The sequence below is a fragment of the Tauraco erythrolophus genome, chromosome 4 (genome assembly GCF_009769465.1).
Source record: "Tauraco erythrolophus isolate bTauEry1 chromosome 4, bTauEry1.pri, whole genome shotgun sequence".
In the NCBI taxonomy this organism is placed as follows: Eukaryota; Metazoa; Chordata; class Aves; order Musophagiformes; family Musophagidae; genus Tauraco; species Tauraco erythrolophus.
Window position 1 is genome coordinate 4,778,589 of NC_141468.1, and position 10,503 is coordinate 4,789,091.

Consider the following 10,503-nt stretch of genomic DNA (forward strand, 5'->3'; position numbering starts at 1 on the left):
TTCTCTGGGCAACCTGTTCCAGTGCCTCACCACCCTCATTGTAAAAAATCTCTTCCTTATATCTAAACTAAATTTGCCCTCTTTCAGTTTAAAGCCATTGCCCCTTGTCTTATCACTATATACCCTTAAAAAAAAACGAAAACCAACCAAAACCCAATTAACAGGCAGACAGAAATACAAAGTCTCTTAACACACGACACGGAAGGCTGTGCCCGCTCAAGTAGCGGTTATCACACAGCCAGGCTGTTTGTCGCTCCTCAAGTCACCGGCTGGAAGAACCAAGTCCTGGCTCTGATGGAGAGCTGCCAAACCCCAGGTGCCAGCATTCCACAGAGCGCCCTGGAGGTGATAAATTTGGCATTCAGCCTATTTTACGTATCAGCTCCCTTTCCAATTACTGGTACTTAGGCCCAGTGCTCGCTCTTAATGAAAGAGTCAAGGCTGGCTAGCCTACAATATGGTGATGTATAAACAAGCCTAGGATGGCAAATAAAATCAACAAGTCATTATCTGTGAGCCTCTCAATGGCTTTAAAGTGCTCACACATTGACACTGTAAGAATGCAACTGTTGCAGCTGTTAACAGCCTCCCGGGATGTTTGGCTATAGGAAATAAAGGGGATAAATAGACCCAAAACCTGCGGCTCCAGAAACAGATTTTTTTTCCCAAGCTTCACTGAACCAGAACGTGTTTGTGGCAAACTGCTTAGCCATCTTATTTGTAGCACATAGATCCACTCATGACTTTTTGAGTGAATAGACAACTGAAATGCTTTAGCACCAAGTGAGGCGGGGGCAAGGGACCTCATCAACCACAAACCTCCAGCATGGCCTTCGGAGAGTGATCAAGATCCATATCCCCAAGGAAATTTAGGCACCACAGGCCAGTTCTTCTCATTGCAAAATTATAGCTGGCCAATTGAATCTCATCCTAGAGGCTCCCATCTCTCTGCCATAGATATAAATGGATCCAACAGTGACTAGATCAGGCTGCAGTTGTCCACTCTGGAAATGTCGGAGTTATAGGACACGAATCCCACCTCGAGAGAGGGGTCTGCATCACGTAAGCAACAAGGATCAAGATGCTCCCCTTTGCTCCATCCAGGGTTAACTTTCAGTGGGGAGAAACAGGCAGCTCCAGACAGCAACTCAACCCAAAGGCAACCCAGCACCTGTGTTAAAATGGGATGACTTGCTTTCTGGAGCTGTATTTTTCTCTTCACTGGTGACACAGGCAGCATCAGATGACTAGGTTTTGTAAAGTGTTTCAAGACACCTCAGCTCCAGATTCAGATGCTTATCTCTAGAGGACCCTCAGTAGCCATTTCTATGAGTCACACCGTAGAATGGAGGCTCCTTCTCTTTCATGTCAATGGGAGAACCCAGGGCAATATTTATGTTTCTTATCTAAGGTAACATAGAATCATAGAATCATAGAATGGTTAGGGCTGGAAGGGACCTTCAAAGGTCATCTAGTCCAACCCCCCTGCAAGGAACAGGGATATCTCCAACTAGATCAGGTTGCTCAGGGCCTCATCCAACCTGGCCTTGAACGTCTCCAGGGATGGAGCATCCACCACCTCTCTGGGCAACCTGTTCCAGTGTTCTACAACTCTCATGGTAAAAAATTTTTTTCCTAATATCCAACCTGAATCTACCTCCCTCTATTTTAAAACCATTACCCCTTGTCCTATCACAACAGGCCCTCCTGAACAGCCTCTCCCCATCTTTCCTGTAGGCCCCCTTGAGGTACTGGAAGACCGCTATAAGGTCATCCCGGAGCCTCCTCTTCTCCAGGCTGAACAGCCCCAACTCTTTCACCCTGGAAAAGACATAGGAGAAACAAAACACACATAGGAGTGTCCTGCTTCCTTTAGGTGAGATGAATCTATATTTCTCATCACAATCTCTCCACATCTACATGTCCTCCCCTTCACAGAGACAGCGCACTTCTCCTGTATGCTTTCCTCCTCCTAGAAGCCCAGAGACATCCATTAGATGAGGGCAACTGTGTGCAACACTTCCCTCCAGTTAAGTTCCTATCATGCAACTATTTCTAGTTCAGGGGTTTCCTTGAGACAAACATGGGTTCTAAGCCAACAGTACATTGCATCTTTCTTCCACAAGCACGTCCAATTTCCCTTTGCAGCCATCTGAAACAGCCAGAACTATTGCATATACTATGGAAAAAACACAAAATTTTGACTGGGCTAACAACCCCATAGCACAGGAAAGTTTCCACCTCTCTGTATTCCAACTGACATGTAGAGCTTAAGAGCCCAGTTGAACCTATAAGCATCAGAGCAAGACCAACGGGATTACCCCACATCTCAAACACGTTTTCAGTGCAACACAGTTAGTTTGCATTTTTATAGGACATCCATCTCACTTCTCCCTATCCCTGCTGACCTCTTGAAAGCCCACCTGCATTTCCATCTCAATTGCACTAACATAATGCAGTTGCTTGCTAAGAGGTGCCCAGGTCGGCACGGGACAACTTGCAGGCCAAATGTGCCACCCTTGTTTATTATTTTAATGGCAAAATTTGTAGAAGATGGTCGCACTGCACAAGGGGCTGTGCAAAACAGCCCATCCTCACCCTAAAAAGCTTACAAAGTCACCTCAAGGACCACAGCTCATAGTTTAACTGGCATGATCTTACATTGCTGTGAGCCTTCCTCCCACAATTTATCAGCGAACGTTCAAAGATTCAAAGGCCAGTCACAGGTTTCCAATGGGTTGTACCCAGGGAAACAGGAAAATCACTGAGTCCCTACAAGAATGAAGAAACTAAAGGCTGGGTGGCCAAATTTCTGATGTGCTGAGGAAGGAACAGTGAAAAGCGGACCAAAGATGCAGCTTTGCAAAGGACTTCAGCACAGCACTGACCAACAAAGCACAAACAGCACCACCAGAGAGAAAAGATGCAAAAGACACTCAAGACAAAGCATGCAGAGTTTTTAAGCAGTCATCTCAAAGAGGGTAGAGTTAGATTAGATATAAGGAAGAAACTCTTCACTCTGAGGGTGGTGAGACACTGGAACAGGTTGCCCAGAGAAGTTGTAGATGCCCCATCCCTGGAAGTGTTCAAGGCCAGATTGGATGAGGCTTTGAGCAACCTGGTGTAGTGGAGGGTGTCCCTGCCCATGGCAGGGGGGTTGGAACTAGCTGATCTTTGAGGTCCCTTCCAACCCAAACCATTCTATGATTCAAGAAGCGTTGAATCGGTGATCCATCACTGGTGAGGGCACCTATTTACATGAAAGTAGATTTTAGGCAGCCCTTTAAGAGGCCCGCCTGCAAGCACAGATTTTCATCTGCCATTTACATCTCAGGATCCTTTTGTCAAGAATAGCTCTTACAGAAACACAAGCCAGTTCTGGAAGAGCATTCCAGCATATGAGCACCAACACAAGTACCACAACAGAAAAACGAACCCTTTTGCACAGATTAACTGACTGATAGCCCAGTGTTGTTCTCCACAAGTTGATCGGTTGGGCTGTCCCAGGAAAATATAGAGCCAGGATGAAGTTACAAGTTATAGCTGAGCCAAAATAACAATTCAGTGCCACTGGGAGAGGTCCAATTCCCACCAGCATGTGCTCTGGCTCTTCCTCTTCCTCCAGCCAGTTCAAGTCACAAAGCAGGTAGAAAATTACTCACTTCATTTTTTTTCTGGATTACCAAGTTGATTGACTCAGCCCAGATGTGATGGGCAGCAGAGGTAGTGCAAGAGAAGAGATGGTATAAAGAGCTGTGGTCCCATTTTGGCATCAGAAAGAATCACAGAATGGTTTGGGTTGGAAGGGACCTCAAAGAACATCTAGTTCCAGCCCCCCTGCCATGGTAGACTGGGTCTAGCCATAACGTGCAACTCACCATAAGATACAGTCTCCTCCTATGGGAAGTTAAGGCACCTGATTCCAGCAGAAATCACAGAAGCTAGCACTTATTTTTCTACATCTATGGTGACAATGCCCAAATTTAGCACAGTGAATCCTCACCTTTAGGTGCCCATCCCAGAGCATTACCAAGCATCCAGTCATAGCCATGAGCACAAGGACAACATGCGACCAGCTCTCTGCTGGCTGGTCTAACGTTTGTGAAGCCCTCTCACCTGAAGCGCTCAAAAATATTGTGAAGGAAATGAGGGTGAAAGTCAAAACAAAGAATAAATGCTGTAATTTCTGAATGTTCATTTCCTCTCTCTCACCACAAAACTTCAACAAAAGAAAAAAGGGTGGCGAAACTGGAGGAACACAATATGATGCCCTGGAGAAGGTTTTCCATTGCTTTTTGTTTAAATTTTGAATAGCTGCTATGAACTGTAGAAGAGATCCAGAAGAAGAAAAAGCTCAGATCTCCCAACCCATCAACAATGGGACACAGTCCAATCTATAACTCAAAAAAAGGCCTTCAAGCTGTACAACCATTCCCAATGCTCCCCTGGCAACACGGCTGTCCCCACATCTACTGGTGATCAGTTGGAGGGCTGTAACAGTGAAGGCAACCCATGGGGGTGAAGGAGAGCTCACCTGAATCAAACTGCTCCATGTCACCGTTGGCCGGGCTCTGACCCTTCTCTGGGGAGAGATGCTGAGTCTCTTGCATGGTGGTGATGAAAGATGCCCTTGTCTCCATGGTTCGGAGGAAGAGGCCTTGCCTTCCTACTTCATCCTGTAGCAGGGAGTGCCTAGAGGACAAGCTAAAAGAAACAGAAAAAAAACAATGGGTGATTTGTTTTGCCTACACCAACCCATTCCCTCAGCCTTTCCTAATGGTTTTCAAGTTATTTTATGCTGATTGTAAGCCTTTGGTCCTGCTCTCTTCTCCATGGTGAAGCTACAGTTGGATGAGGAACCACAACAAAGGATCTTAGTGGCAATAATACTATAACAGCAATACCAACAATAAGAACAGCAGAGAGATAATGAGGCAATAAACATCAATTCACATCTGAAAGTTCAGTCCAGCTCCCTGTATCATCCACAAAGAAAGAAAGACCAGCCCATAGAATCATAGAACGGTTTGGGTTGGAAGGGACCTCAAAGATCAGCTAGTTCCAAACCCCCTGCCATAGGCAGGGACACCTTCCACCACACCAGCTTGCTCAAAGCCTCATCCAACCTGGCCTTGACCAGAAGGTGGTACAACCCATGCCAAAAAAATAAAAGGTAAGAAAGGCCAACTCAACTATCCTCCAGCAAGTCCAGCCCTTGTCTTCCAACTTCTTCAGGTCTAACATTGTGTGAGATATCTCTCACTCCACAAATATTCAAACTTCCAAAGGGGGACATTTGTGATAATGAAACAGAGGAAACACTGCAAGGAAAATACTTGGGAGAGACTGGAATAACTCTAGAAAATCAAGTTCTGCATGCAAAATGCCAATACCCTAATGAAATAGCGCTGGCTGCAACTGTTTTTTGAATGAAGACCAAGTTAAGGTAACTGCACCAGTTAGTACCATGCAGGGTAGCAAATATTAATTCAGTTGTACATTGGGTTATGTTGGCAGAGGAGATTCTTCTAGAAGGAATGGCCACAGTAAATACAAGGTGGAATAAAAACATGCTGAGATGAAAAATGACGCGAGAAAGGGAATACAGACTGACTAGATGTTGAATTAGACACCAGACTAAATGAGAACTGTATTTCTAGCTACAGTAAGCCACTAGACAAGCAATACCCAGAGATACACCTTTAGGAGTAGATTAAAAAGAACTCCAAAGTGAGCTTTTCAGTAAAACTCTCAAAGATGGTGATGAATTACGAGGTGCCAAAGCAGGACTGAAAAAGAGAAACCAAGAGCTCACGTTATGGGCACAGAGGGAACCAGCTATTCACACAAGATATGCTAAAGCAAAGACAGATAGTAGGGAAGGTGGGTGTCCAGAGCACGGGATGTGGAGGACTGGTCCTGCTTGTTAGTGGATGCCTCCAAGACCTGCATGACAGAGATGACTACACTGGCACTGACCCCAAACGCTCTGCAAGAAGCGTGACTAAAAGTAGGAAAAAAGTTTATTGCCAGAGGCCAGGCAAAGCAGAAGGTAATAAGATTGTAAAAATATTAGGGGATTTTTTCAACTTTTACTACTCAGGAAGACCAGATATGGTGGTTATAAAATAGAAAGAGGGAGAGTGTTCTGTCATAGATTTTCCGTTCCCAGTTTTTAAGGCTGTTCCAATGAAAATTGCGAGGAAAAAATGGATGTGGGTGAGCAGTTATAGGAGGAACTGAAAAAGATGAGGAGCATGTCAAGTCCAAGTGCGATATCCATTAACTGAACCATGGTGGGACTGTCTGCTGAAGCAATCACAACAGTATCTTGGTGTCTGCAATTAAACCATGCTAAAACCACGAGTGTTTCACAAAGCATCACTGGTGAAAGCAAATTACCAAGGCAGGTGGTACAACCCGCAACTGAAGGCTGTCCGGGCAAAATTAGACCCCCCATCAGCAATTTGTGTTCCCCACCCCAAAGGAACATGCTAATGAAAGGAAAAAAAATATTTTTCTAAAAAGGAGACTGTAATCCAATTCAGAGCAATATGCTTGTTGGTCTCTTTGCAAAGTGCTTAGTATAGTTTGAGCACTCCATAAATAATAATGATCACTTCCCCGCTGCAATGGCCACTACGGCACTTCATCTTTATTCTTTGTTGACATGAGACTTGCTAATGAATTAAGTGTATTATATACAATGAGTATTTTGAGTGCAGCTAACCTCAGAGCACATATATCACTCATCCCCCGTGTACATTAAGTTTCAATTAACAGTGGAACTAGAAGCAAACAGTCTACTGAAAGTCAAAAAACACTTCTCCTTGGGTAGAGAAGACTTCCATAAATATCATTAATAATAAATTGGTTAAGTATCAGGATTTTCCGTCAAGCTTGTTAATTGTGAGAGGGGGGGAAGAGTCAGCAGAAGCTAAATGTCGGGGGGATTCAGCTGTTTTCATTTTTGCCTAGGACCAGACGATGACAGAAGGTAATCTTGGTCTATTAAAAAAAAATTCAAAGAACTGAGAGATCAATTTAAACACAACAAATCAATCATCTTAAACGGAACTCAGGGGTAATAATATAAATACCAAGAAGAAAGATAAGCCTCTTGGTAGTGTAGTTAAATCTTACGACGCTCCTATGAAGCTGGTAAGACAAAGTTATGAGCTGATGAAAAGCTGGAGGTGTCCAAACAGACGATGACAGTATTTGTTGTTTCTTACGCAGTCAAGCCCCAAATCTGCCACCAGAGCCATGAGAAAGGCTCTCCCTCTGGGTCAGGGAATTTCCCCCATCAGAAACAGAAAACGGATGGGAAAACCAGCAGGAACCTGTTCGAGGTGTTTGCAACACAGCTGGGACCCATCCTCGGTGGCATATCTGGGGCTGGGCTTGAGCCCACTTCGATCAAAAGAAGGCAATGCAGAATCTCTCAGCCAGACTCGGCAATGTCATCCACGTTTTTGTTTGTTTAACTCTATTTTAAGATATTTTTTGCTTAAGCTACAGACAACTTCCTGTTTTCTGAAATGCCACTTCGAGAGCATCCACATCCCAAGAAAACCGTGTCTGACAGAGGCCATAGCTTATCTTCTTATTTTGGGAATAACTAGTTTGCCATCTGCGGCAGGAGAGCACTTAAGTATTTTCCCACTACTATGTGACAACCAGACCAAACTCATATGCAAACATAAGCTTCAAGATAGCTCTGAGCCTTGGTGTTGATATAACTAACTAGCAAAGAAAGCTGACATAGGGTATTAATTTTTCACTTCTTATTAATTGCTGCTAATTAACACTTCAAACAGAGTCCCCAGCCATACTGTTAACAGTAGCATGCAACCATCAACAAGCAGCACACACCGCCCCGCTCCGATTTCTCCGTCAGTCTGAAGAAACACGTGTCCACTGGAAACCAAGTTAAGGACCACAAGCCACATGGCCAGCCTGGAAACCAGGGGATGGGAAACAACAGCAGAAGAGGCTTAAGGTGACACTGTGCTAGGCAGGAACACAATGAAAAAATATTATGAAATGCATCTGAAAGAGCGGGGAGGGGGGAAATTCCCTGGTTTCAGATCCCTTGTTCATTGTTTCTGCACAGTGGTGGTTCAAATCGATCCGATTCTTCCCCCACGCAGCTCCCATTCCCCTGGTATTTAATTCAGATCCAGACTCTTAATTCACAGGCAGAAAAAAAAGCCAGCAATATAAAAAAAATAATCTCTTTTATTTCCTTCTCACGGCTGTCAGTCTCAGCCGCACCATTATCCCAAACACGCTGCCTTGTCATCTCCATCAATATTGGCTCTCTGTAAAACTGCTGGCATTGACCTCCTCCCATCATTTCACGTTTCTTGTCTTCTCTTGACTCCACCCTGCTTGTCCTTCCTTTGGAGTAAGACCCTGTAGGAAGAGGTCCCCTACCCACACACACACACAAAACCAGCACCCTAGGGCTCTCCTTCAGAGTTAGTCCTGAAAAACTTAACTTCTCCCTCCAACACATGCTTGGTTAATTGGGACTGACATAAAAAAGGCAAGCTACTGGAACAGACGACACAAAAAAGATCCTACATCCTTGAAGCTTCCTGTCTGGATAATGCATCAGTTCTGCCAATATACCGCTGAGTCCTGAATGATGGAGAAGTAGAAATCCCGTTGTTTTATTAGCCTAGGTAGGACATAGGTGATATTGGACCAGGTCCTGTTGACTTCATTGACTTCATTGTTGACTTCACCTTGGGGTTTTCCAGCACAGCGAATCCCCATGGAAGAGCACTACAAGAAATGATGCCCACCAATCCTACCCACCTCAGATAGGATTTGCCTCACCTAGTCAACCATTTGCAGCTAACCAAGAGAAAGCACCTCCAAAGGACAGTTTGTGTGGTCTAGGTCAGACATGCAAAGTTCGGATGAGATGAACAACCCTCAGGGGGTGCCTGTGCTTGCACAGCACCTGCTAAGATTTTAGGCATCCAAATTTGCCAGCAAACAAACTGAAGAAGTGAGATGCTCAGATGCTATATGGTACCAACCCTGTATGAGGCGCAGGGTGAGGGGGCTTTCAGCCCCATGGTACTAAATCTAGGATGCATGAGAGTCAGCTGCCACAAGACTGGTACTGAATCACGCCCTCCCTCCTCAGGTGACCCACCAAGGTATCTTCTCTCCCACAGGACACAATATAAGGCCAGGAATCATCTGAGAGTCAGGGCAAAAAATATCAAGTTGGTAACATGCCCACCTTCTAACACTCTTCTCCACAGCATCTTCTTTCCCTTTTAGGACTCTGCCCTTCATCAGGAGGGTCTGACCCAACACTGTAATCCTGCAGCCCTTCTGGCTGCTTCCATTGCCTGCCAGCCTGGAGATACTCATGTCCCAGTGGATCCCAGCCCCAGTAAACATGGTGATCAGTTTTCCCAGTAGCCACACTGAAAATCATAACACACACACAATCTCTAATTTTTATAGCTCAAGTCAACTCAACAGCATTCTCTTCTGGATCTAAAAGTCTAGATCTCCATCCCTTGCTTTAAGCAACGCAGGCAAGCTTTTCCGACATGTGGACATCACCCCCAAGAGCATGCAGGCAATGCAAGGCAATAAATGCAGTCTCCAGCTCCCCAAAAAGCTACTTCATGGGCAATGCCACAAATCATCCCCCATTGCATTTACCACGAGGATGCACAGGACTAACACTACAGCTGAGAAGAAAGTCTGCTCCTCTCGGCAGAGGTCCCTAAATAAAACCATCCTTCACGCAGGACCGCTAGTGGCAGCCTGCCACGATATTTACACCCCCCGAGCATCTGCACAATGCAAATGGAGGCTCATTTGGAAGGGCTATTGAACACATCAAGGAGCAGCTTTCACCTCCTAGAGAAAAGGGCCTGTCTCTCTTCTCAAAGCACCAGTTGGAAACCTTTGAAGGATCACTTCTTCCAAATTCCTGTCTTTTTTCTATTATTATTATTTATTTGAGAGCTTCCCTCGCCAAATGTTTTCACTTATATCAAGTGACAATTTCTCTTTCATATTGAACATCCCACAGGATTTTATTAGGGGAAAATTACTGCACTGAACAGCGCTGTGTTGGTTTAGATGTACTCTGGGGTGGAAGAAACAAATCCCATCTAATCTGGAGAACTAGGAATGTTCACAATATTCTATTATATAAAAAACAGCTGAATGGAGAAAAAGTATAATCTGTTTTCCATGTTCTTGGTGGATTGAAGAGGAAGGCTTCGGTTTAAACTTCAGGAGGGGGCATTTGATTTGAGCATGAGAAAGATAATAGCTAATATATAATGAATCTGGTGAAGAACTGGAATAGAATGAGGGAAGGGCACGGAGCCTCCATTTTTGGAAGGGTTAAAATGCTGATCTGTCCAGAAACAGACCTTGGTACATTTAATCCTCCCCTGGAGTAAGAGAAGATCTGTACAAGCCATGGAGGTCCCTTCCAGCCCTCCTGCTCCAGCC

The 10,503-nt window shown here is 44.7% G+C and overlaps 1 protein-coding gene across 1 annotated transcript in view; it reads right to left on the bottom strand.

Moving 5' to 3' along the window:
* The window catches only part of SFMBT2 (Scm like with four mbt domains 2), a 112,508-nt gene extending 107,868 nt beyond the window's left edge, over nt 1–4,640 (bottom strand). The window contains exon 1 of the mRNA XM_086610041.1: nt 4,535–4,640. Within this exon, the coding sequence (XP_086466167.1) occupies nt 4,535–4,640 (106 nt within the window). The remainder of the gene's footprint in view (nt 1–4,534) is intronic.
* Nucleotides 4,641–10,503: the final 5,863 nt, after the last annotated feature.